The sequence below is a fragment of the Mchenga conophoros genome, linkage group LG8 (genome assembly GCF_057382185.1).
Source record: "Mchenga conophoros isolate Kocher_MC1m ecotype Shallow Benthic linkage group LG8, M_conophoros_male_GT1.1, whole genome shotgun sequence".
Taxonomy (NCBI): Eukaryota; Metazoa; Chordata; class Actinopteri; order Cichliformes; family Cichlidae; genus Mchenga; species Mchenga conophoros.
In genome coordinates this window covers 17,610,652-17,638,161 of record NC_140533.1, presented here as the reverse complement: position 1 = coordinate 17,638,161, position 27,510 = coordinate 17,610,652, and the positions used below count along the sequence as shown (strand labels likewise).

General features: G+C 39.7%; 1 protein-coding gene across 5 annotated transcripts; it reads right to left on the bottom strand.

The window, feature by feature from the left end:
* ccdc186 (coiled-coil domain-containing protein 186) lies at positions 1 to 26,860 on the bottom strand. 5 transcript variants are annotated; one of them, XM_085284607.1, is made up of 16 exons: positions 26,724 to 26,860; positions 24,266 to 25,256; positions 23,819 to 23,945; positions 22,190 to 22,318; positions 19,819 to 20,031; positions 19,344 to 19,463; positions 18,535 to 18,639; positions 17,786 to 17,884; positions 14,720 to 14,806; positions 14,493 to 14,635; positions 13,556 to 13,811; positions 12,947 to 13,136; positions 11,346 to 11,444; positions 10,864 to 11,092; positions 5,435 to 5,654; positions 1 to 2,854 (listed from the first exon to the last, which is right to left on the bottom strand). In XM_085284607.1, the coding sequence occupies exons 2-16, from the start codon at positions 25,201 to 25,203 to the stop codon at positions 2,771 to 2,773; spliced, it is 3,039 nt and encodes a 1,012-aa protein (XP_085140733.1). In that variant the 5' UTR covers positions 25,204 to 25,256; positions 26,724 to 26,860; the 3' UTR covers positions 1 to 2,770. The 5 variants fall into 5 exon arrangements, 3 of the variants coding, with proteins under 3 accessions (XP_085140733.1, XP_085140736.1, XP_085140735.1); XM_085284610.1 differs by having other exon boundaries at positions 11,364 to 11,444; XM_085284609.1 differs by lacking the exon at positions 26,724 to 26,860 and adding an exon at positions 26,315 to 26,448.
* Positions 26,861 to 27,510: the final 650 nt, after the last annotated feature.

The following is a 27,510-nucleotide window of genomic DNA, read 5'->3' as shown; positions in this document are numbered from 1 at the left end:
TTCAAGATGAACTTAAGACTCATCTCCTTTTATTCCCTGAAAACATAGTATGTACATCATCCACAATCTTTTTTTTTTAAAACATCTCATCAGAATTTTACACAATGGCATATCTACAAATGTATAATATAATCACAGTTTGAATATTCCACAAGACAGATCAAAGGGAATCATTGCACAGCAGGAAAACAAATAATGGCAACTTCTCTCATTTTCTTTTACAGATCGGCACTCGCACATACTGAACACCATGTTTTCATATTCATCAAGGGAAACGTGAGGTTTGTTTTAGTCAGCCGCACAATGCTGCAGCATGGCTTCATTTCAAGGCTGTGGAATCGTGTTGGATCAGCGGGAACGTCGCCTCTCTCGAGTTGACACGCTATGACCAAAAATCAGACGCCGCGTATTAGCATGCCTCGGAGGATTTACTTGGACAATCCCATGCGACTGTATTGCATAGGCTGTATTATGCTTCTGTGCCAGAAGCAAACTGCCAAAATACAAGACTGTTAATCACCTTATTCAGCAGCAAGCACCTACTTCTTGATTAAAGATGCATGAAAATTTGGCATAATTTGCAAAAATGCAACTTCACTGAAAATCAGCTAAAAAAGGCTAATAACACCCAGAATGAAGACACAAACTCCAGGTTTGCTACCTGCACGCTTGCATACTGAGCTCACGTCGCAATGAAGTCAGTTCGAATGAAATAAAAAAGTCAACACACCGAAACCTCTGTGCAGAAATAGAGAGGCTTTAAAGACTCCGCGCACTCAATCCTGGAAACTTTCATCTTTATTAACATAGTGGTCCATTTTAACATAGCCTCAGGGTGAATTGGGGGGGGAATTGGCGTGACCCATAAAAGCCCGTTTCAGACTGTGGGAAAAAAAAAAGAAAAAGAAATGGAGGCTTATCTTTTGTGACAGCTTCTGCAATCAGATCAAACCAACTGAAGAGAGACTGGCATTGTTAAATTGAGTTGCTCTCTTCCCTTCATCCAAAGTGTTTGCGAATGTGTATCTCTCTTACTTAAATAGCTGTCAGCGAGAGACAAAAGCATTATTGTGTGTAGCTCGGGGATGCTGAGCTGCAGGTGTGTGTGTGTGTGCGTGTGTGCGCGCGCGCGCGTCTTCGTTTGGCTGACAGACTCTGCTCTAAATGCAAATCGCACGTTCCCTCTCGGTGGAACAAACTCCGGTTAAAGCCTATAAGCCCCGACAGCTGAAGCATGTACACAAGGTGTAAACACAACGAGGCTCGAGAGGTTAACAAAAAGGCACACATGCAGCCATGCACACACCATTTTAAATATCCACACACACACTGGGACAGGTGCTTGTTGCACGGACATGAGCGATAAACAGACCACATGGAGACAGACAGTCACGTTCAGAAACACAAAAAAAAGACAAAAAAAAAAGAGAAGAAAAGAAAAACAAATAGGATCAGCATTGCACTTTGTCCCTGGATATATTTCTGTTGGCTTTCCTGAGCTATAGCTACAGATCTTCTGTTCTCCCTTTGATTCATCTACATTTGATTTACTTCAATGGACTCAGTGACGCTACAAAAAAAAAAAAAAAAAAGAAGAAAAAAGAGGAGTGTGACAAGAATACCTAAACATTTCAGTCTCTTTTTTCTCCCCCAACCTCCTACCAAATCATATTATACACATGGTGCTAAAAAAGTTTCCAACCACTGAGCATCTGCCAAAAATATGAGGAATGCTAATGACGCCGGAAAGCCGAGACATACACATCTTGTCTGGATTAGATGGGCTACTGCCAACTGATGCTAATGAACTGCCTACAATCTGAGTTTAAACACTAAGGTTAAGGACTAAAATGTTTGAGGTATTCATTCATTTAAACTGAGAGCAAAAAAAAAAAAAAGAAATCCACAGGAAAGTGAGTGATAAAGAATAACAGATATGAAATCACGTGTACTAAAATAAAACTCAGTTTTAACCCAACCTAAAAGAAAATAAGTGAAAATACGTTGTGGACTGCTTCTAGGATTTGCTGATGGCTGCCAGGAGGAAACTGAAGCAGTCTGCTTCCTTTCAAGTCTAGCAGCAGTGTCGCACAGATGGTCAGGTCTTGCTGATGTGAAGAACCTTGGTTCACAATCTTGCACCAGCCACGGCTGATCTGTTTTCTTCAGGTTTACCTTTAAATATGGAGTGGCGTGCTGTCAAGCTGAGGAAGCAGTCTTTAAAAAAATAACAGCAATAATAACAATAATACATTTGGCTTGGAGACAGAGAGAACATGCTGGCCATGAGATCATCTCAGTGTATTTACCGTATGATGGATGGAGATCTGTGGAGCCTAATGTGTCAGAATGTCAGGATCTTTGCCTCTTGTTTTTTCTTTTAGCTACACTCCAGGTAGAATTTGCTATACATTCAGAATGAAGTCAATTATTTTACAAGGCAATTAAAAGTTTCAAGCTAGAAGCGACTGGCGTTAAGAGTCTTCTTGGTGTGGCTCGGGAGTGGGGGGTGATCCAGAGGTGAGCCAGAGGAAGATTCGTTGTGTCAGAGGCAAAAAATAGAGGGAGTTTTACAATATGGATGGAATAGAGATCATTCAAGTAGGTTTAGATAACTTGTTTTTCCCCAAATGGACAGAAACAGAGTTTGAGTGCTTCTTCACGAAACAGGCTGCTGGCACTTAGACATTCAACTCATTCTTCATGCGTGTAAAAAAACAAAAACAAACAGAGGTCCTCAAATAGTTCTCGGGCCTGTGAGGCGGTCGTGTCACTTCCTCCTCACGCCGTCCTCGGGATCCCTCTGCTGCTTTATGAGCTTTTCGATCTCAGCCCCGAGAGTCTGCAGGTTCTCCTGAAAAACAGAACAAAAGGGAAGATGAAGCATTAAAGCGGCACACGAGGGACCGGTGTGCTAGTTATAACTCTATTGTTAAAAACCGGCCCCTGTCTTGTCCATTTTCCTGATGTTTTCTGAAAATAGCAGGGCATTAGTCACACCGTCTGCAGAAACCAATTGCCGCCATCAAATCTCATCAATATGAAGGACAATCATCGGCGGCTTAAAAATCAGAAAAGCCTGGATCATCCATCTCGGTAAAAGTGAAGCCTTGATATGGCTTTGTCTGAATATTTTACTGTCATTTTAACATTGAGTGTTTTTACATCATTCCTTCCTTCACGCTGCCAATCATCTTTCATCTGCAGAAAGAAGTCTGAAAGCCAGAAATTACTCCCACATTTTATTGCAATTTATTGTCTTGTTCAGGTTTTTTCTTTTTTAATGAAGAGAGTCTCTAATATGTAAAAAAACAAACAAAAAAAACCAATAAGAAGCTGACTGGCTGCATCATTTGGAAATATTTATGAAAGCTTGTTCCCACATAAACATCAACGTGGCTGCGACAATACATGTTGAAAGAGTGGTGACACTTTGCTTGGATTTATGTGGGCGTGTTGGAAACGCTAGAAATATTTTGTTTTGTTGTTTTTGTTGTGAAATCCACCAGATTGATTTTTTTGTCATTTTATTTATCGATTTATTTATTTTTCTGGCCCACCATGTTTGACACTGATTCTAGACACATTTGACATTTTCTATGTCGACATTTGCTTGCATTGCACTGCATTGCACACTGACTGCAGAAACAGACACAGCGGTAAATTGCCTGTAATTGTCTTGTTTTTATCCACAGCGAGCAGCATTTAAATAAATGACCTCTGTTAAAACTCACTGCAAGCCCGGCGCTGCACTAACTGACGGCAGCTACCTACTGAACGGCTCTGGAGGATTCAGAAGCCACGGAGAGAGATTTCCCTCAGGAGCCGGTGGAGAGCAAAACAGAGTGAAATGGAGAAACGCCACACAATCACAGGCTAATGTTGTTTTGGGTTGTGACTGCTGGTTACATCCACAAAATCAAATTGAGGCTGTAAGCTTTATGTTCAGCGACGAAATGTGAATAAATATGAGCAAATCAACATAGATACACAACAAGGTCAACACGCAGCACTCTGATAAATACATCCACACTCCAGCTGGGTGGGTAATGCCAATCTTAACAAGGTTAATCTTAAAAAAAAACAACAACTACAAAAAAAACCAAAAAAAACGTCTGATCGTGTCCACTAAGGGGACATAAATAAATACTTTCCACATCCAGCCTCTACATGATGTCATATCCCCTCTCAAGTTTCAAACCTGAGAAGGAATATTGATCGATACGACATCAACAAGTCAGAAACTACTAAGTGCATTAAAAGACCGAAAGGTTCAGCACACTAAATGAGGATGGACACCATTAAATGAGGCTTAAATCAACTATGAATAAAGAATACATGTCTCAGTTACAGTAGGCCACAGTCTCTGTGCTCAGCGATAGCATCAATAATGCAGGCTCTGATCTGAATTGGACTACGACTTTCAACGTGTCGTCTCGAGTTATGTCAAGCTGACAAACTGCTCGTCGCAGGACTGTCAGCCTGTCAAATATCTCACAGAGACAATACGATGCATGCTGTGGCTGGCTTTGAAGCTTCGAAGAGCGATCCAAATATCACATAACGCCACTTAACGAAAGGGAAAAGGTGGTCTGACATTCACCCTTTATCACATTATTTTTAATGGTGGTTTCACAACATGCGGTTATTGACAATAACTGGCTGTGTGGCGCGGTTTGCTTCCTGCCATTAAACAGAATACAAAGGCAACGACGCAATGAAAAGATGCCATAAGAGATACACAAGAAATTTGACTGAACTTAACGCAATAATAATTTGTAAGATGTCGAGATGATAGAAGTTTAATAGCAAATATCTCAGTGTGAAACTTTGTGCTAGAGGCGCTAAAGCAGAGCGAGCCAGGCATCCTGCAGTCTCCAGGGCTTACAGAGGTGTGAGATTAATGTACGACAAGAACACAAACGCTAGAAACACAAAAACTTCTTCCAACCGTTAAAATAAAAAACACGAACGCAGCAGAATACACCTTTACAAGCACGAGCGTGATCTGTGCAAATGAAGAAGAAGGGGAAATGCTACGCTGGCAGCTGTATGAATTAGAAATGCTGATGTGAATAATTTTTCAGTGTTTTGTGATGCGTCAAACTGTGAATCCACCAGTTTGACATCAACTCACATTTTTATATTTAGATTTGTTGGATTAAAATGGTGATTGCAGTGTCCGCACGCTTTGATAATGAAGTCACATCAGGCTGCGTCGCTCCAAAGGTGAAGCGTGACGCTCGCACGGCTGATTAATTATCCGCTCGAATCACAAAATAAAATACTTAGAAAAATTTTTTTTTAAAAAGCAACTTAAGGCTGCAAAAGGAAACTGCTCTGGTCATCAATATCATCACTGCGTTTAAATGAGTTGTTCTGCATTTCAAGAGGAATACTCTGGTGCGATGAAGCCTGCTGGGGTACGCCTTACCTTCAGTGTAATGTTCTTCAGCAGCGTGTCCTCCAACACGGCCTGCAGCTTCCTGTTAATCTCCAGCGACAGGTCCAGGGTCAGCCCGCTGTCTGCCGGGTGGGAGGTGTAAAGCGAAGCCATGATGCCTCCCCGCCGGCTGAGGTGGGCCTTGTTAATATCAGATGCCTCTGATGAGAGGGCCCCTGTCTCCTCTCTCAGCACATAGCTCTGGATAATTCTGCAGGGATGAAGAGAGAGGAGATGAGTCAAACCACATGCTTCAAAAAAAAAAAAAAAAAAAAGTAAAAGGGAATAAAGTGAATGCATCGGCTGGAGACTGCTGAGTGAAGAAAATTGAGAAAGTGGGATTTCATAGTTAGGAGCTCTCCATGCTCCCGCAGAGCAATAAACCATTTCCAGCAGCAAAAAAGGAAGAAGAAAAAAAACTCAGCCGACATTACAAGAATACTAATCCCACTGGGATGGGCTGTTGCACTCATGTACGCGGGATACATTCAGTCATAGTTAGAAAGAATATTATTGTGCCTGTCAGAGAAGGAAAGGTAATGAAAACGCGGCGTAAGAGCGGCCGACCAGGATTCAATTAATCAACCGGCATGCCTGCATGCGCGTATGAGAAAGTGAGATAAATCTTCATGTTCATTATACATTTTCATCACAGTAACAATATGGTGTCGAGGTTAAGCTATGTTTGTGTCACAGAGAGGGAAAGAAGAGAATTAATCAACTTAACAGCTCTAAACTTCCTGTTGTTCAATTTTCCCATCGCAGCCCAGCGAACACTGAGGAGCAAGTGTTTCCATTTAGAGGAGACCAGACCCATAGAGAGCCGCCACTGAATTTCAATTCATTACTGCCGCCTACATTCTTACTCCCCCCCTCCGTCAATATGTGACCAAAGACAGAGAGTGAGAGAGAAAATAATGCAAAGTGCAAGCTCAAGCGAAAGATGCTGGTTAAGTATGGTAGGGAGATTAAAATGTTAGCATTTTTTTAAAGTCTGCTGTCATATGAGGGAAGATATTTGAGTTAGACTTTAGACATCAAAACTGAAACATGCGCAGGCCTTTTCCAATTGCATCCGTATCCTTTCATTTTCCAATCACTTAATAAAGGAGTGCAGATAGCTGAAGAGGGCTGCGTACTGTCCTAGAGAAAAGATCAACAACCCAGTACTATAATCGATATTTGTAACCCGCTGTCGATCCAACCATAAACCTAAAGTACTCAACTATCAACTAGCAATGTGTAGTTCAAATTCAGGGTGGCTAGCTATAAGATGAGCTCAGAGTAGGGGGCACTTAAAATAATAAAAGCTGAAAGACTCGAGATTTTTAAAAAGATTCATTAGATAGGAATACAGTGTTTAAAACGCTTCTATTTCTATATTAAACACAACTACCACTACTGCCACCAAGACTCATTAAGTATTTATGAAAAATGCAAAGTAGGAATTAACACAGAACCATAAATGGAAATGAGTACAAAACATCATCCTGTGCTATGAGGAGCTTTATAGATCAGTCATCTTTCAGTCTGCAACAAGCTATGGATCCATTCTAGTCAATTACACTGACCTCCAGTGGTGTCTTTCAGTGTTAAACACCTAGATTTAGACATGCATGGGGGACTAAGTGATTCAAGAAGAGCCCACTGTTTAATTATTCCTGTTCGCAGAGGCATTTATGTGAATGTGTTGGGAAAGAGGTGAAAAGGGTCGGAAACATGCCTGTGATATTTTCATTAATATAACATGCATTAACGGCCCATGTTAAAATAGGTGAATCGAGTTGCAGGTACCAATCAGCATGCAGCAGCCTACATTTGTAAAAAAATGCAAAAGCACCAGCAATTCAACCCGAACTGAAAAGATTCAATGTTTGCATAAACAGAAAAGAGAGATTGTTTTTAACATGCATTTTAAGCATCCATACTCAGAGATGGGTCCTGCTCCTGTTCTTTTATAATGCATGTGCTTTTTATGCTAATGTAAATCTAACACATAAGGAAAGCGAACATCTACCTCAAACTATGCTATGGTGTATTGATTCTAATCTAGCAAAGCAAATAAGTACATGGGTGCAAAATTATATGGATAATAGCTCTGCAAGTATCATAAAAGAGCCACCACCAGAAAATATCCCCATCCACACTCACAGAAAAACACATGGGCTACCACAGACATAAAATTAAACTTACCTCTAGACTAGCCTTGCAAGGGTCCATATTAGGACCCCAGTTCCATCACGACAGTGTTTAGTAAAAACAAAAAAAGTGACAGAAATTAAAGATGTGGCTACATGATGTGCTCAATGGCATGCACAGGTCGGCAGGGGGAAGAGATCAGAAATTTAGAATGACAATGACTTATTATTTTGAATCTAAGACTCAAAGGGATTTTTTTTCCTTCTAAAAAAGAGGGGCAGCGAGTCATGCATGCATAGCGTGAGGGTGGCACAACAGCTCAATTAAGAAACCACAGTTCTTAAGATTACAAACTTTGGACTTCAAAGGTCGGAAGAAAGAAAGCGGACAAAAAAAAAAAAATATTGTGGTCTGTATTCAGAACATGGAGGCTATAAGCAGGAAGTAATCAGCTTCATTTTGTACAACAACAAGTACACCTGCTCAGTAAATGCAAATGCATGTGATGAGATCTCAATAAACCATAACACAATCCTTCATCCAGAAAATATGAAGGGACAACATCATGACAACAGCAAAAATACTTTAAGATATGACCCTGACTGGCAATGAGACAGATATCCCTGAAGTGATGCGTCCCATTATGCATACTTAACCCATTCACCAGTGTGGGCCCACAATAGCCTGCAACAGAGCCTGTATTCCTCTGATTTACAGTTATCATTGATCGCAGCCTTAGTGGAGTGAAAAGAGTGCTCTCCAGATAAATAGGTATCAACACCTCCTGAGCAGAAGGCCTCCGCCTGCTTTGTTCCCATCTGGTCTTCAACAGTATCATTTTAATTCAAGTCACATGAACAGCCAATTTAGACCTAATAGCCATAATAACCAGGTGTGGCAGTTGAGGGAAAGACATCACTGCCCTTGAAGGATGCTGCTGCTAATTCTGCTCGTTTTAGCTCATTTACTTCCAATCACATATACTGTACTCTATACACTGACCCGTCTTTGACTTCCTACACACATTACATCAACAAGCCACTCCGGGAACATAATGCAAGGCTGCGTGATGAGTGAAAATACATCTACAAATCACCAGGTAGCGATAAAATTGCTAAGTGGGAGGGACCATTTCTGGTTTCGCAATTATTTTTTCTTTGCTCCTGCAAGACTATTATATTGTAGCAATGCTACAGCTTTTTAACTGTAGCCGCAGGTTTCAGTCATTACAATATGGTTTCTGCAGAATCTTGTTCTGTCTGGCTTAGAAAAACAAAATACTACAATACCATTGATCTACAGCTACAGTTGCTAAAGAAAATAGACCAACGGTACTGTAAGACTAAGCAATATGGACCAAATATGATCCTGCATTAAAGCCATAAGAAGATTTCACAACTGAACTTTAGCCAATATCGAGAGAATGGGCAGCTTAAGACGATGCTCAGACCTGATTTTTCTGAGCAGAACAAAACAGAAGATCGACTGCATCACGTGAGTTCGCCAGGCTGGAAAAACACCATTTATTTTAGGCGATGAGTATCCTTGTTAGACACCTGAACACTTTACTGGACTTTGTGAAAACTCACTCAAGTCAGACCCCACTGCATATTCCTTCATGGGATAATTATAAGAAAGGTTTAGGGCTCAAACTGTTCAAATGGGGCACTGTGTCTCTCTCTGTGTTGCAGGCGTATTTGTGAGCTAGTGGGGCCACTGGGACTGCAGTGGACTGCACTGATGCAGCTTTAAAGAAAAAAGGGTTTTAGATTGCAACAATAAACCGTATCACTATCAAATATCTACTTTGAATAGATTTTAAATGTAAAACGTATTGTCCAGCCCTGACCAGTGGCACCCAGAAAGGCTCCTCCCACTTTCAAAAGTGAGCTTAAAGATGAAAAACACTGCTATGATTATGACAAGTGTCATGGATGTGGTATCGAAGATTAGCCACCAACTCTCCTTTATCTGAAACCCTTTAAGATTTAGCCGCTATGTATCAGTCTCTTTATTCATCACCTGCTTCGGCCTTACAGCTATCTTGTCAGTGTTCACCGGGCTGTCCTGGAGGGATAGGGACAGAAAGGCAAAAAGGACAAATTTACATCCCTGCTCTGAGTAGTGTAACCCTCCCACACCCGGCCCCGTGCTTAGCAGAGATTTTACACAGCTAAATTTAGCTTCGCAACCGTGGGATTCGTCCTCAATTTTAACTCTTAAATGTAGGTTGAGGCTAATGGATTCAATCCGAGTTTATGGCTGGGAAACAAATGAGAAGTGGGAAAGCAGAGATGATCCAAGTAGAATCAAGTAGGATGGATGAAAAGAAAAAAAAACTGAAGCAGAACTTTAGCAAACTGTACAGCTGAACTATAGGACTTCAGTTATTTACCTTTCAGCTTTGAGACCTTCTGACTTTTTAAATATCCTATTTTTTTAGCTTTATATCATATCAAAAACAAATATATAGATTTAATGAACATATATTCATTGATCATTTTATCCTAGTATACCAGTATAGCACACGATGGACTGCGAGGCCTTAAATGTAGAATACGCAACAATGCGATGAGATTAATATCGTCCAAACGTCCTTTACACTGGCTTTTTCATTGCAGGTGACGGAGATGAATATGGATGGAGCATCATTAAGCAGTCATACACATGCGGCTCCATGTATGGCTCAGACTATAAATAGATTTCAGCGAAGTTTGTCATGAATGAGTCAGTGCCTTCATGGGTTAGGATCAAAAGATTAGAGGGTGAGACAAAGAAGGAAGCAGAGCACCGTAAACTGTCTGTATGGGGGTCAAGGTCAGCTGAAGCATCCTTTCATCATTTGGAAAATCTGTGTCGAACCAAGTTATGAAATGAGATATGATACGTTCAGCGCTCAGAGCTTAGCTGTCATATTGGTCAGGGTGTTTCGATGTTTAAAAAGTGAATAAAAAGAACTGAACGTATACGTAGCATAGACTACACATCCTACTTTAAGTTGTTAGTTTTCTTAAAAGGCAGAGGTTGTTTGCAGAGAGTTTCATTTTCTCAAACCTGTAATATTACTGCTATCTTTTAAATAAAAGCCATAAAGCCTGAAACACTGTATCTGAGACTTTTGTGCATTTGCACTGGGACTGCTGTCAATTTCAAACCTTTATTCATAAGTACTGCTTGAGCACGCAACAATCAAAAAGATTCCAAAACATTAGAGGTAGAGATGCAAGAAGTTGTGTCATTTCCCGTTTTCTGCTTCCTCTATGTTGGTCCATCCCACTCACTTGGTCTTTTTGCGGATCTCTTCCACCAGTTGCTTGATATGGTCCTCCATGAATTCGATTTTCTCCTGCTTCCGAGCTAGAGCCTTTTGCAGACGGACGATACGCTCAACGAGCACAGCCTTGTCGACCTCTGGGAAACTGTCCACAACCACCACCGAAGGGCCCGACTGGCTCTCTGGTGACCGCTCTTCAACGCCACTGCTGCCGCCATGACGTGCATTCAAAGAACCTGGAGCATCAAGGGGATAGACACACATCACCAATGAACAATTTTCACTGATGTGGCTTTGATCATGTAAGAATAAGCTGTGAAATATTGCTTTCCTGTATGAAACATTGACTAGATACAATGTTTGGGGGGTTTTTTAGAAGAAGAAAAAGAAGAAAAAGAAGAAGAAGTAGTAGTAGTAGTAGTATCTATCCCATTGAAAGGCCCAATAGCAAAAAATAAAAAATTACAACTTTAGGTGTTAAATACTAACCAAATCTTGGAGTAGTACCTGAGGAACTGGAGCGACTGCCCATACTGCTGGCATCCCGTTCGCACCCTCCATTCTCAACTTGCTCCAGCCTTTTTCGGGCTTTAGAGAAAAAGAAAGATTTGTTAACTGTCAAAAAGTGACTAATACCAAGATGTCATTGTCACAGACACTTTGTGAAAATCAACATCACTGACAATTAAATATTATGAAAATGAGCATCACAGCTCAGCTGAACTCTCGGAAGGATTCAACCTGAATAAACATGACACAGGTTGCTTTTGAAGAACCCTGCAGGCTCAGCAAACCTTCCAAGGTTGAACAAAGGCTTGAAATGACTATGCTGATTAAGTGTAACTGCTACACTGATGAAAAATTACTGTTTCTGCCAAGAAAAATGTCCTCTCTAGCCTACAAGACAGCTGAAAGTGAAAGGATTGATCACAGAACATAAAAGTGCTGAACTTTCAGCTCTAAGGTTTTTCTTTGCTCCCAGAGAAGAGGCGAGGGAAGCTGGCTCACCCTGTTAGGTATAACCACAGCAGGGATCCACCTGTACACTCATCAATCACTTTGCAGATTCTCCTCGTTATGTGACTCTGTGATAGTGTTCCTCTTTGTTTTCTTATCCAGGTATACTTTAATTGCCCTGACACTATTTTTGCGATCATTGTCATGTTGATTTCCAGATGGTATTGTGTTGAGAATCTCTTGAAGGTTTTCTGTATTCATGATTCCACCAGTTTTGACAAGATCTCCAACACCACTATTCCCAAATCATGACAGAGCCTTCACTGTAGGCTGTAGACACTCATTGTCTCCTGAAGTCCTTCATACATAGATGGCGATTTCAGAATCAGAAGACGGGCCAGATACATGTGTCAGGTTTTTGCTGGCTTTTTTCCCCAATTCTTAAGGATATGACTTTCAAATAATGTTTATCTGATGGAGATAATTTTTCAGGCCTTGCACTTCTTCTTTTATCCTCAAATTTTTTAAAGCACACACTGCACACCATTCTGAGATATGCCAATATTTCACCTAATAGCTCTTTGGGAATCTCCTTGCTGGTGTTATCTTTGGAACCAAAAAATAAGAACATGAGCAAAATGTCACAGCAAATGTCCAAAAAGAACTATGAAAGCCCTTCGATAAGCCTGGAGAACTATTGCTTAAGACTACTTTAAAAAAATGACGAGAAGCTGGCTCCCTGGAAGCTAAAACTAAAGAAAAATGAGGTGAATCAAGACTTTTCTGCAGTACTTTATATATATGAATGACAAAACTATTGAAGGGTTGATAATTCAATGAAATGATACAATTCTCTATATTACAGTTATTCTGTTGTTTCATGACAGTTAGCAAAGGGTTTGTCACAGTGGGTTTGATTTGCACAGATCTCTTTGAGACCGGTCTTCTCCTTAGATGGAACTCGGGATTTTTAACTTGTTAGGAAAATGTGTAAAGCACTAAACAACCGAGACGCTGCCATTTTCCATGATAGATGTTTGAGAAATCATCTGCCTTTTCAAACCAACCTTTATTATTATTCTAGACTTTCTATACAAAAACAAGAGATGCATAAATACATTAGGGTATCTGACCTTGTGTTAGCTGTTTTGTGAGGTCTTTGATATTAGCAGCTTGCTTCCTTTTCTGAGTCACCAGCTCATCCCTCAGCTCTTCTACTCTGGTTTTCAGTTGGGCCACCTCCGTCTGCAGTGCTGCCCGCTCCTCCTGCAGACTCTGCACCTCTTGTCGTCTTAGCGCCTCTTCCTGTTTCAGTTGCTGTGACTGCAGGATTAATGGTGTAAGAAAAAAAAAAAAAGACTAATGATGTAATAACACCAATTATATAGTAGTAATATATATTGGAATGGCTGCTTGCTTTAAAAACAAAATTAAAAAGATATTTTAAGGCTTTCTCCTGAATTTCGAGCAGGAAAATGTCATTACTTATAACAACACAGTGATCCACTGTATGTTTTCTCAGTTCTGCTTCTACAAAATGATTCAAACATTTGATTAGAAAATGTATTTCAATCTTTCTTTAATCAAACCAGGAAACGTGAGCAGACGCTGAAACCAAAACAATTTGATAACAACTTCAAAAAAGAAGAAAAACAAAGACAAAAATGAGTTTAGTATCATTTTTATCTTTCATCTCATCAACAAATGCATTGTATCAGATAGTGCATTCAGAGTACGCCAACCTTGTCTTCCAGCAGCCTGTTGGTCTCCTCCAGCTTTCCTTGAAGCTCGGTGAAGTTGTTAGTTAGCTGGTCCAGCTGAGACTGTAGTGCGTTGCTCTCCGACTGAAGCTGAGCGTTCTTGCTGCTCAACTTCTCAGTGAAGCCCAGTAACTCAGCTTCACGCTCTCTGCTGCCTTGTACATCACGGTGCAGGTCAGCCATTTGATTGGTCAGGCCATCCACTTCATCACGAAGTGATTTGATTTCCTGTTCATCGCTACATCCAGAAAACAATAAATAAATCATTAAATGGGCTTTAAATGGGCTCAATGACTAAAAAAATAATAATAATAATAATAATGGCAAGCTAAACATTTTAACTGTTCAATATAATTAAATGTACATGGATTGCATTGCTTATTTAGGTAAGCCTTTTCTTTTGCACAAATATAAAAATGTTTCAGTTTTCTCTACTGTGACTATCCCTTCTTTCTATTAAATCATCTTCACATGGCCATCACAGTCACACACCCACACAGGGACCAGAGTCCCTTTCCTGCCCTCTATGCTATATCTGTCTCTGCTCTATCTTTAAATGCTCTGATGAAGCAGTTGAGTGAGAAAAAAAGAAGAACAGGTAGTATATTACAAACTGTACATTTCTATAAAAAACTGTCATGTCAGCATGGTAATACAGGTCCAAAGCAAAACAAAAACAAAAAAAAACAAAACAAAAACTTATACTAAACATGCTTGCTCATAGTGAAATAACAAATGTCACTTTTTTGTGCATTAAGTATAGTTAGGCCCTTTAGTTGATGGTGCTTCAATATTTGTTACTATGTAAATGTGCTATCTTTTATTTATTTCTGTCAGATGCCACATATGCAAAACTGCTCTGTTCAGTGTGCGGTGGTGTCCCATCACACTTCCTATATGGGTGAGTGTGTGGCTGTACCATTGATGCTGCTCCTGAAGTGCAGTCACCTCTTCGAGCTTTTCTCTCTGGCGGCCAATCTCCGTTTTTTGCCGGTTGATGATCTCCCTGTACTTGGTCAGCTCATCCTCCCACCGTGGACGCTCATCCTCCAGACACTTTAACTAAAGAATAACACAACTTTCTTGCAGTGAAGACCTGGAGATATCCTGTGTGCCAATGTTTAAACACCTGTATGTCGAACAAACCTTTGTGCGTAGCGTATCAAGCTCATCCATGGCCTCTTTATAGCTCCTCTTCAGGTCTTCCAGCTCTTTGGCTTTCACCCGGTGTAGCTGCCAGATGCAGTAGATTGTCCATTAGATATGCAACCACTGTTTTGTGTTTTGCATTGCTTCTGTAAAAATAAGCTCTTAAAATAAGCTATCAAAAGAATACCCAACAAATTTTCCTCTCTTTTTGTTCAGTCTGGTAACTCACATACACAAAAGTTGATTATGGAGTTCCACAGGGTTCTGTCCTGGGACCAATACTTAAAGAAAAAAAAAAAAAACAATTATAAAAACTTCTCTAAAGCAATATTATTCTGCTATGCAGATGATTACCATGATAGCCAGTTTATGTATGTAGCCATCCAGTTGCAAATAATTGCAGTCTAATTTAAAAACGCATACAATAATGAGCACAAATCCTCTGCAGCACCTATTTGGTACACCCCGACTGCAAATAACTGGCTGGTTACATTTGCTTGTATTCTGGTCATCTTCCTACATAAAAGCAAGGTTGCTGAGTGCCATATCGTGTTGCATCCTGCAGCAACAATGTCACTATTTGTGGAGAAATTTCTGAATTTTTTTTTTCAGCTCTTTTCAGAGCTGGATTTAATGTGAATTTCTGTGCATACAGACTGCAACAGTTTTACAGAAGACAGATTTGCAACATTTGCTGATTAATTACAGACTACATTCAACCTCAGGTTGATACCAAACAGACTCCATCTTATTGCCGTTTTGTCACTCTGAAGATGGCAACTGAATGCGAGTGGTCATAGACCTGCCAAAGTCAACAAGATCACACGTTGCAATAATTCTGGCCCTGCCAGTCTCCAATTACTGTTTACCCTAATGTCACCAGACCCTTGTTACTCATGCTTTATATTTAGAAAACCTATTATTTGGCCCCAAAAACCTCTGAAATCTAATCAGTGCATAACAATACCCTGCCCTCCAGTACTACTGAGACGACTATGGAGTCATTTTTCACCAGGACTGGTCGTTTGACTTGCAAATGAAACATGCAGTTGGGGCCACACCTGCTTTCACTTCCACACTATACTCAAAATAGGAAACTCTGTGATTCAGTGATGTTGAAATACTAGCCAGCATATTTGTCTATAAATAACATTGGTCAGAACTCTGCTAATTCTGACTAATTATTACAACTTAAGTTCAGTGGTTTTACAAAGCAATGCAACTATCGGTCAAAAAAGAAAATCATACAGTTGCAGAATTTTTAATGCAGAAGCCTTCCTGGGCAACCTGTGTGTGTTATAGTAATCTGTTCATTAAAGTTGCTTTATTTATGCATTAATTAAGCATGTGAAAGCAATGACCATCTTTTTAACAAAGCCATTACCAGTGCTACTGAAAGTCAACTTTTCCCAGAAGCTATTAGTAGTCTGTGGTAACCACGACAACATGGCAGTAATGGAGATGCTGGTAAATTTTCTACTGTTGATTCTTACATTTATCCTTTCCAATCTAATTTTATAGCCAAAAACCAATGGAAACTTTGTACTTGCATTATTTATGACTGAGATGCATCATCACTTGAGCATAACACACATACTAAAATAAACACAGGCTTGGACCAGTTTATTCATCAGCAGAGTAGTGACATCTGCCAAAAATCAACATCCATGATAAACCCTGTCCTAAAAACTATTTCCACACAGTATCAGTGATGGCCCTGCAATGTACTCTCCAGTTACTGGGAAGAATAAAATCTCTGACATAATACCTAACTGGATGAATCTCTTTATGATCAAATTTCAGACCCCTGAAGAAAACAAAACAATGTAAAAAACATCTGCCACCTTAAATCCATCAAAATGTAAATCTAAGACCATCTCATTTAAACACAGACATTTTAAGGACTTTCTAGAAAAACAAAACAGGCTGTAGAATGAAAACAGGAGATGTGTGATGTATCCTGAGTTGTTGTTGAAATGCACAGCTTCATATTGATTATTTCTAGGCCATTTATTTTTAAAGTGCATTTCCCTTTAGAGCGGGAAGCAGCAAAAAACAGGCCATTGTGTTTGGATTGAGTCCACGTTTGTGCCTGCGTGTAAGGCATGTCTGCTCGGGGAGCGCGAATGCCAGTTTGTTATCTCGTCCAAGTTAAGGCAATTACATCTCTCAAACTGAGAAAAACAGGCCAAAAACATTTTTACTAGAAGAGCTGGCATCGACAATCAATAAAAGGCTGAATAATGGCTTGGCGAATCACAGCGTATGTGCAATTTTGAATTATTGTTTGTTTTGTCTTCTGGTGCCTCGTCACACAGATAAAAATCGAAATTGAGTTCACAAGTAAAAGTAAACCTTCATTCATCAAACAGTTATGTCACCCACTAACTATTGTTTTTGCCGTTTTGCATCAATCGTTGTCCAGGAGTGAATATGGGGATCTCTACACGATAAAAATCAGTGCATCCTCACAAAAAGCAGAGCTAGATTTCTCACTTGGAAAGTCAAAGAAGCCCCACCAATCCCAACTTCATAATCCAAGATTGCAGCAGTGTGAAAAAGCAGTATAACTGCAAAACATAAACTCAGGATGACGTCTCTCCCAGCTCAGACATCCAACTTTTAGGATTAAAGAAAGCAACACAAGTTACAAATCTTTAGTTTTATGCAGTTTAACCTCATTATCAACTAAGTGCACAAACGTAACCAATTTATTTAAAGTTCCTGTTGTTTTTTGTCAGTGTCAAAGGCTCCTTCTAGCAACCTAGTTTAACAAGTTAATCTTCAATAAAATGGGGAGGGTTTTTTTTATTTTTATTCTCTACGTTATAATTCTCTTTTTTGTGTTATTATTACATTTTCCCCAATTTTTCAGTTTTCAACTCTTGTTAACACAATCTAACAAATCTACTGCTTATTCAGTGAAAATCCTAATGCTATAATGCAATGTAGTAAACTGAACTTGACATGCAGATGCTATGTTTTGCCTTAGGAGGGCAAAGTGGATGATAGGATTGGGTACACATCTCTGAGAATGTGTTGTGTATGCGTATTTAGTTTCACCTCTAACTGGTCTGTTTGTTCCTGCTTGTGTTTCTCCAGCTCTCCTTTCGTCTCCTTAAGTTTAGCATCAAGCTCATTGGACCTGAGTTCCTCTGATTCCTGAAAGAGAGTAGACAGTGAAGATTTTAAAAAACAAACAGGGCAAGAGAAAAGTCAAATACAGTGTAAAAAGACAGCCTTAAAAAAAAAAAAAAGAATAAAAAAAGAGGGGTCTCAGTTGAAGGAAAATATTTTTATAGACACAAATAACAGGGAATAACTGCCAGTAATGATTTTCCATTTGTGGTTTATGTCATATTGTTTTATTTTTAAGTCTTACTTTGTGATATGCTGACACTGTTGTCTGCGATTTAAAAAAAAGGTAATAATCTTTCTACCACAGAGACAGAGACTAGCACAGCTCTTTGCTACCATCACAAGGTACAAATGAAAAATGCTTTTCTCTTGAAGCAGAATCGGTCGTGCTCTAGTTCAGTTGTTACTGAATAGCATATTTTTAAATTCTATGAAAAGAACAATGCCGCGGCAATAGCGTCATGCAGTCTTTGTCTGCACGCGTAATAGCATGTTATAGTTAAAGATCAACTTTTGTGTTGGGTTAGGCCATTTATTCAAAAGTAAGCCAACTGATTGCAGTGACAGATACAAATCATGCACAAATAAACACTTATTCAGACTGATTCTGGGAAAATCTACTTCTTCCATGGTCTTGAGCAATCTGTTATTTTCCTGTGTTAAATATCACAAACCTGGTATGTTCGAATCATGTCCTGGCAGTTCTTGCGGATCTGCTCAGTCTCTTCCTTCGCCTGGGCCAACTTGGACGTGGTCTCTCTCAGTTTGTCTTTAGTTTCCTGCAAATAAACACAAATATGCTTTTGTACTATAGCACTAAAGCACAATTTTAAGATGCACAGATACCTGTCAACCACACAGAAAAGTGGCTCAACAGCTGCGACCTTCAGGAACCACCGACTTTTTTTTTTTTTTACCATTTCCCCTCTGTTTATAGCCTCATATTTGCTTGGAGTCACTTCAAAAATAAAACCATTAGTTTGTAATAAGACGATCTCAAAAATAGCTATGATGTTAATGATGATTTTCTTGCAGGTCCATTACTGTACCATTTTCACCCCATTTCATTTTGCCTGTGACTCACAAGACGCCTCTAATTATGTTTTTTTATGGCGTGTCTGCAGACAAAAATGACTGAAGGAGATGTAATTTGTATGCTGGCGAAAGTCTTTGACAAACAACCGGTCTTTAAACAAAAGGAAATTAACATTAACCAGAAGAGGAATGCTGTTTTAATAATATGGGTAAGGCATACTCTGAAAACTGGAGCTGCATGTAGTCATGTAAATGTGTCATTTTAATTTTTGAATAAAATTTGGCTCTAGCATGCTGAGGTGCACATGCTCACTCTATAATATCATCGAAATCCTGAGGATAATATATGCAACAGAGGTCAAATTAACCTTGTACACCTCCTTTTTTACCTTCATTGACTATTAAATTTTAATAAAATAACAAAAAATAAACACAAAAGTTACATTACCTTGTGCGCATCTGCCTCACTCTTTAACTTGTTCTGGGCCCATTTGACCTTGATGAGATGGGAGTTGATCTCCTCCTTTAGTTTGTCCACATCTCGAGTCAACCTGCCAACCTCCCCTTCCTAAGAACGCAGTTCAAAGGACAGATCAGCAAACAGATATTTGGTTGGGAGCCAACATTTCTTTTATTAAAAAACCTGCTTTTTGTTTCTCACTGATAGTTCTAAAAGGGTCCTACATCTGCAAACCACCGTAGGAAGAATAAATCTATCGCCCACACAATGCTCGCTTCACTGAAAAACTAATATAAGGTCGCTTATGTGATCTAATTTTCACTGTGAAGTACTGTGTATTCAAAGCAAAAGCTATGTCTATTTTTTTATTATGTCTAGTGGCAAATTAGGCTGAATTTAAATGAGTTCAAATAGATAAATACAAAACTCTCTCTATAAAACAGAGGCACTATAAAATAGTCACCTTTGCTTCATACAGCTGCTGCAGCCGACCTTTCTCCTGAGCCAGCTGGTTTCCTCGCAGGGCCTGGCGATCCACCTCTTTGGTGGCTTCTCTCAGTTTCTTCTCCAGACTCTCTTTATCCCGCCTCAGGTCGAGGGCCTCTTTCTCACCCCGCACGTATTTCATCACCATGGTCTCCTTCTCTTGCCTCGCCTCATCACATTTCTTATTCACCTGGGGAGTTTTATTTTTTTAATATTAGGAGATTTCAGTTGACACTTCGATCACTGAGATACTCGTATTGTTAGGTCCTTATACATATCACAAAAACAACTGACGTTTCTCTTGGAACTGTCCAACAGCAGATGGCTGAGGCAGTGATTTATCAGCTACCTTACTTTGCCTTCCATAACCTGGACAAGTGACAGACAGCTGGAGAAACACATGCACCCTCCCCAGATGCAGTGGGGGTAGATTTCAGGACTGTCACTGTTCATCTGTCAGCATGTCAGCATTTTACAAATGGAGCCAACAAGCTTTCCATTTGCCAGCTATATTAAAAAAAAAATAAAAATCTGCTCCTTATTGAAGGCAATTTATTAGCTTATTATTTAGTAAAGGACAGTAACGCTCCCAGGCTTTTATAATTCCCATATTTTTCTTTTCTTACACTAACAAGGGCTTAACTGTATTTTTTAAAATGATTCAGTAATTCATCAACGTAATTAAACAAAATGGGTTTTTTTTTTTTTTTAAAAAATGGTAGGAAATGGTATCAAGGAACCAAAGAAGACACATTCAGTCAGTGAAAGCTTGATAAATAAATATGTGCCATTTAAGCAGCTGATGTGTGTATGGCTGAAACGATAGTAGGACAGGCTCTGCTAACACAGTTAAACATCTAAAATAATGTGTGGAGGAAAAATAACATAATGGATGCTGGAGGTTTGCTCTGAAAAGAATAAGCAGCAAGTGGATAAACTACTTTGTGTGCTGCTATGCATCCTGCAGAGGAGAAAAAGGCTTCTGCCACCCGCTGTGGTTTATGATGGAGCTGAAGTCTGTCAATGGGCGATTCCTCTGAAAGGCAGCTGATTACACTCTTTTATTTATTTGTTGCACAGTACTTGGGATGGCGTGTATTTGCACAGGAGAACCTTATAAAATTGTATTATAAATTTAAGAAAGGCTGTGTATGCCTTCTTTCTTGTACAAAAGCACACGGGTCCACCAACCACTGTGGGGAAACTCAAAGGAAAGAAATTATCTTTTATTTGGCACAAAGCGTCTTTAGATTAACAATACCAAATGTTTTGATCCTCGGGGGCTCCAGCTGATTATGAGCGGGACACACTATTAGTACAAGAGAGGAATGATTCAAGAGAAGGGCTTAAAGAGAGACAACCAAGTGCAAAATCAAACCCCTACTGCTCATTGAGCAGTGAAATTAAAAATTGTAAAGTGTGACAAAACTGTCAAGAGAAAAGTCCCTTCCATGGTTTCAACCAGGTGTGCAAATGGTTGGATGAAAATGTGCTTCCCTGCACTATTCGTTTAACAAGTGATTAAATCTGCAATAACAAGAGTTTGCCGTGCAAAGACCTTGAACATTCAGCTGCTAGTTTTGCGCAAACAGCTTGAAAGAAAATGAGAATACAAAAGCCTGAGTATTTTTGTAGTTAGACTTCATTTTAACCATTTCAGCAAGTACTTTAATCTAAAGACTAACACAAAAATATTTAGAAGAGAATGTGACATTGACATTTATATTTTAGAAAGCCATATCTCAAACTAGAACCTATAGCAAGGGGAAAACTGCTTTATGTGCTGCCATGTATCCTGCCCTGATACCCCTATACTCTATTCAGCAAATAGGTGCATTATTACACAATGTGAACCTTTCTTCTATAAACAGAGTACATACAAAAAAAGCCCCTGACTGTTGTGAATGATGTGAATGACTAGTCCAGAGCGCTTTGTTGTGGTTTGAATTTAATTAGCTGTCTGAGATGCTGTTTTTTCACTATGCGATCTCTCGCCCAGATGCTGTAACATTAGTTCTTGTCAGTACATTAATAACACCAACACCATCAGCAGGCATTCATAAAATTGGTGGCAGGAATGTGCACCGTTATATCTTGTGAAGCTCAGAAAACCATTTTACCTACACTTCAACAATAGTGACCCCCCCAATCCAACCACTCAGTGGAACTATAATATACTCCCCCCCTCCCTTTAACATTTTTTAAAAAATGTAAAAACTGTGATAAACCTGGCCTACTGATAAGACAGAAACGAGAGCAGAGGTGCACATAACTTTAAGACTGAGGCAAAGCTAATTTGTGCTACCAGATTATCAAGGATGCAGGTGAATAATAGGTTCCAGTTGTACCTGTTCAATCCGGTAACCTGTCTCCTTCTGCATCTGCTGGAGAGCAGCTTTAGCTGACTGCTCCTGGTGAACAAGTTTATCCCGCGACTCCTTCAGTTCTTTCAGCAGCTCGTTCACCTTCGCCTCCAACTGCAAAAACAGGAATAGACAGTGTAATCAACTAGTTGGGCAATTTTGAAGTCTGGGCCACACCTGGGATAACCTGCTACGCAGGGTGACAACTGAGACAGAATGTGGAATAACTACATTTAGACAGCGGTGTCAGGGCTTTCAACCCCTCTAGATACTTGTACTGTAAACATGGAAATACTCCATTAAAAAATAATGACGAATGACAGACGAGAGCCTCTTCTACCTGAAATATAATCTTTTAATCTGATTGTTTTATGGCAGTCTTTATTTTCTTATTACATTTCTGAAAAGTAAACAAAATTATGAAATTATTTTGGATTTTTGCTGGACAAAAATGATCCAGGCATATACTGGATGCGTGTAATAATAAAATTACTCCTGTCTGTCTGCTAGGGCAGTGCTTAAACAAACCATGTTACTAAGAACATATTAACCAATTATTGTTGCTTCCATGGCAACAGCAATGCTTAACTGAGCCCGATGAATAGAAACGCACTTTATGTTTGTAGTTGTAGCTAGGTGGGTAAGCTTTGTAAGAAGCTTTTGTGGTGGGAGAAACCACAAAAAAGGCGGGATATTAAAAACTGCATAGAATTCACACAAATGATGATGTTCATGCCCATTGAATGTTGGCAATCAGTACACATCACCGGGCTGTTTTGTTTGACTCGCCTGTTTACCAGTTATACACAGCTGTACTCCAATTTTTAATCAAACTGATATGTGACAGTGAAGGGTACAACTACACAGGCTTGCTTCTCCCATTTTAAACAATACAAAACAGACTAATTATTTTCTTGAATGTACCCTTGTTCTCTAACTAGAAAGGTGCTCAGATATCCATCCCAGCAACTTAAAAGCATCAGGTGTGTCCATGGTTTTTGTATTTTGCTTAATGCACCGGGTCACATTCCATCACAAGTGCCAAAACCAAGGTTGAATTTGACAGATCAAAGCATTGCTGACCTCACAACTTTGCCAATTTCAATTGACTTTTAACAGACTCATACCACTGAAAAGCAAAACTCCACAAGATAACTTTGGTGAGGTTTGATCTGAATATCATTTTTGCCAAGTTTGGTAAAAACCACAAAAACATGTCCTTACAAAACATATACGCCAGCACTCCAGTGTGGTGCTTTGAACACAGCTTGACCCAACAAATCCAACAGGAAAAAATTGCATCTGGTTCAAAAGGTACTTGTATGAATGTCTGAATACTGATATGTCTGACAAGAAATCAGATTAAAAACACTGAAGTGGAAAATTTTCTCAGTGATGGAAAAATCATTTGGTTAATGTGCTTCCATTACCATTTTTTATAAGTCTCTTGGAAAAAGAACAAAACTTGATGACACATCCAAATAAATATGGCCTATTAGTTTGGAATATGCTTGACTTTGACCAAGTTTTCCCCCTCATTACTTGAGTTTATATCATAAACAGTGAATTCCATATAACCCTGAACAACATAAGAAAGCATAGGGGCACACTAACCTTTGTAATGGTGGCAAAGCGCTGCTTTTCTGTTTCTGTCCTCCTTTTGAGCTCATCTCTCATTTTGTCCTTCTCTGAACAGATACCCAGGATCAGCTCCTGATGTCTCTTGTTTTCCTCAAGCAACCTGTACAAACAAGAGAGCACGCACAATCTCAATTCAGGTCAAGCCCATATAAAGTAGTTTTTGAATCTCTAAAAGAATCTTGACTGCTGCTATTAAGGCCAAGAGGCATAGCGGGACAGGAAAAATCTGTGGATTATACTCTGTATTCATCACAAAAATTAATGCTTAGGTTTTGACATAATTATTCTCCTATGTCTGCTTTTTCAAAGTAAGAAAAAAAACATTAAATGAGTAGACTGATCCCATTTAAAAGTCAAGTACAGTAAATATGGCACTTTCTAATGACCTGCGATATGAATATGTAGAAAATACCAACTTACTTCTGAATAGCCTTCTCCTGTTGTGCATATTTGTACTGCACACACTTCTCGAAGACTACCATGCATCCCTCCTGGTCCGTGGGGAGTCCATTGACAGGTGAGCTCCCTTTCCGCTCACTTCTATCGTCACCATGCGGCAGCTGACAAGCCAAGAGCTCAGACTCAAGCTCATCTAGCAGTGACTCTTGTGACAGTGACCGCTGGATCTGAGAAATAAGCTTTCGGCTGCAATCAGTGTCATAAGGACTTGCAGAAGAATTTGAGGGAAACAGGTTTTTGGCACTGGTTTGAGGGCTGGAAGCAAGCGAGGAGCTAAAGGTGTCAGAGATCGGGGTAGAAGGTCCATTAGAAATACCGGAGGTTGTTGTTGAGTCTGTGGGTGAGTTTTTGGAAGTGCTATGGACAGAAGAGGATGATGGACTCTCAGCTGAACTACTATCCTCAGCAGGTGATGGCTCAGTGGGGCAATTTGTAACCAAGAGCGATGGCTGTTCATTGCCATTTGGAATGGTAGCATCAAAAGTCAATACGGTATCTTCTGTCCCTTTAAGAACAGAAGGAGAGTTTTCTACTACATCCACAGTAGGTACTGGGGCTACCAAAGTGCTACCACTCTCATTTGAAGGACTTTCTGGAGGCTTCCCACTTTCCACTAAAACAGTTCTGGTATCAACAGGCTCCTCTTTCACATCTGGATGTTCATGACTGCATGTTTGAGCTTCATGTTCCGTCTTTGTGTCCATCTCAGCAAGTGCTGTAGTCTTGACTGATTCACCGTCAAGCTGCAATTCATCTTTTGCCTGACTGCAGGTTTCCGCCTCCTGTGCACTGTTGAGAGAGATTTCTTCCTCCTCGTCTGCATTAGACGTGTTGACATTAAGGAGATTCATCTGGTGTGATGCCGTCGTCAAGGACTGAACCTCTGATCCTTCCATCATTTATGTATCTGAAGCAGGACTGAGGTGTACCCAGGTCCTCCTCTGACTCAAATCTGTGTGACAGAGAGAAAAAAAAAAGACTGAATGGAAGCAGACCTAAACTATTTATTTGTTTTATTCACACCAACACAGCAGTTTTTCCGTGAACAACCTGAAATTCCTTTAAGTCACAGATACAGCACCTGGATTACTATCATGTTTTCCCTTCCTTGTTAAGCTTAAAATTTCCTCATTGTAGTTTATTATGCAACCAAAAGGAAGCCTAAACTCAAAGAATTTCCCAACATACAGCCTCATTTGCTGCGACACACACAAAGGGGTGTGGACCTGTAAAAACCTGTGGTGAGATACAGCTTGAAGAGCATGGTACACACATAAGATAGGCATTTACGATTACTGCAAAGCCTGAACTTGCTTTCAAAATACATGCATTCAGAAGTCCCACAATTAGAAACATCCTGTTTAATGAATTCATTCACTTTCACTTTTTATTACACTTCGAAGGGACTCGTGCATACTCTCCAGTCAACGTAAAGAATAAGAAATAAAACAGCAATGGCTGAGAAAAAGAAATTAAAGACAGTTTATAATTTAAGAAAATGTGTCTGCTAGCAGATTTGCTCTAAATGGTTTAAGGTTAGTAAACAAAGCCGTCCTATCTGAGTCTGAAGCCTTAAATTACAATTTTTTTTATTTAAATAGCGTTTTCTCAGCATTTACCGTGTTATTCATTACTATGATTATTAATAACTGGGATCCTTTAAGTTATTCTCCCTTTAACAATGTGTAATCGTGACGCCCCTTTTCTGTTTCATGTCCCGAAATCCTCCTCATTTGTCCCACCTCTTTCAATACCATCGTCTAGCACTGCTCTTATACCAACTAAGAGCAGTTTCTTTATGTTATTTACACTAATACATACAATCATTAAGCTCACCATTACCCTGCAGTCATAAATGTAAGGCTGCAGTTACAAAACGGCGTCTTCTGTTGACGCAGTAAAAGCGCAACAGCTTTAACAGATGCAATGCAGAAGATGCTCCAGTGACGGGTGCCATGCAATAACACAGGAGTTATTGTAATGTAGGCAGTCAGTCTTATTAAAACATACCGTTAAGTGTCCGAGCTTGCTGTAAGCAGCAGGCCGACGTCCCGCTTGTGTTTACTGCTGATTAATCTACATTTCGCTTCATTTAACGTTAGCAACACCTTTGATGGCTTTAGCTCGCTAGCTATTGATTTTGCCTTGACAGGGCTATGAAAACGAAAGGAAAAGAAAGACTGGCGTACGACATAGAACACCCTGTGAGTAAAATATAGCTACTAACAATAGGTTTAACGCTAAACTACAGACTGACAAACTGTAAGCGGGCAGTTAGCCTAGAAAGCTAAGCTACACTGATAAGCCTTGTGTTAGCTCGTACAATCCAATCATCTCATGCTTGACTTAGCGCAGCTAGCGCTAGCATCGAACATAAATATCAAAGAAAGCTTAATAAAGGCTGTTATAAGTTACCCACCGAGAAGGAAAACCCCATGGTGTGCTTCGATGTGGAGACAATCGGGGTAAAAATGAACTTTGAACCTCCCCTGCCTTACCAGCTGATCGCACAACAAGTCAGTCACTTTGATATGACACATCAACAAATATGGCCACTGCAAGAGAACCGATGAGACGATATAAACCAATGACAGCCCAGTGAGAAATGACGTTTGTCTGACGTAAATACAGGATAGGCTCCAGCCCATGGACAGCCCAGCCCTGACTACAGGTATCTACAACACCCACGTTTATTTTCTGGAAGAATTAATAATATGTTACACATTCAGAAAGAGCGCATATGAGCACAGTAAAGCCCCAGTTCTGAAGATGTTGGGATGGTGTATAAAATGTAAATAAAAACTGAGTGCAGTGATTTGCAGATCTCATAAACCCATATTTTATTCACAGTAGAACAATCAACATATATTAAATGTTCAAATCTTAAAAATGTACCTTTTTAAAGGAATAAAAAGGTGATTTTGAATTTGATGGCATCAAAACTTCTTTTAACAAGAGCCCATAAACATTCGTTAACTAGGGGGATCAATTATTGGACTTATGGGAGATGAATGCTGTACGATTTGTGTCTGTCTGTCATCTTTGTTGTACATTTTCATTTCACTTCTTTCATGATACTGTTTTCAGCTGGTGAAAGACCTGGACTGGAGGCAGGCCACTTCAGTACCTGCACTCTTCTACTATGAAGCGATGCTGTTATAATGGTTGGTGAAGGAAACGGTTTCCAAGGCCTAATCCGTGGATCG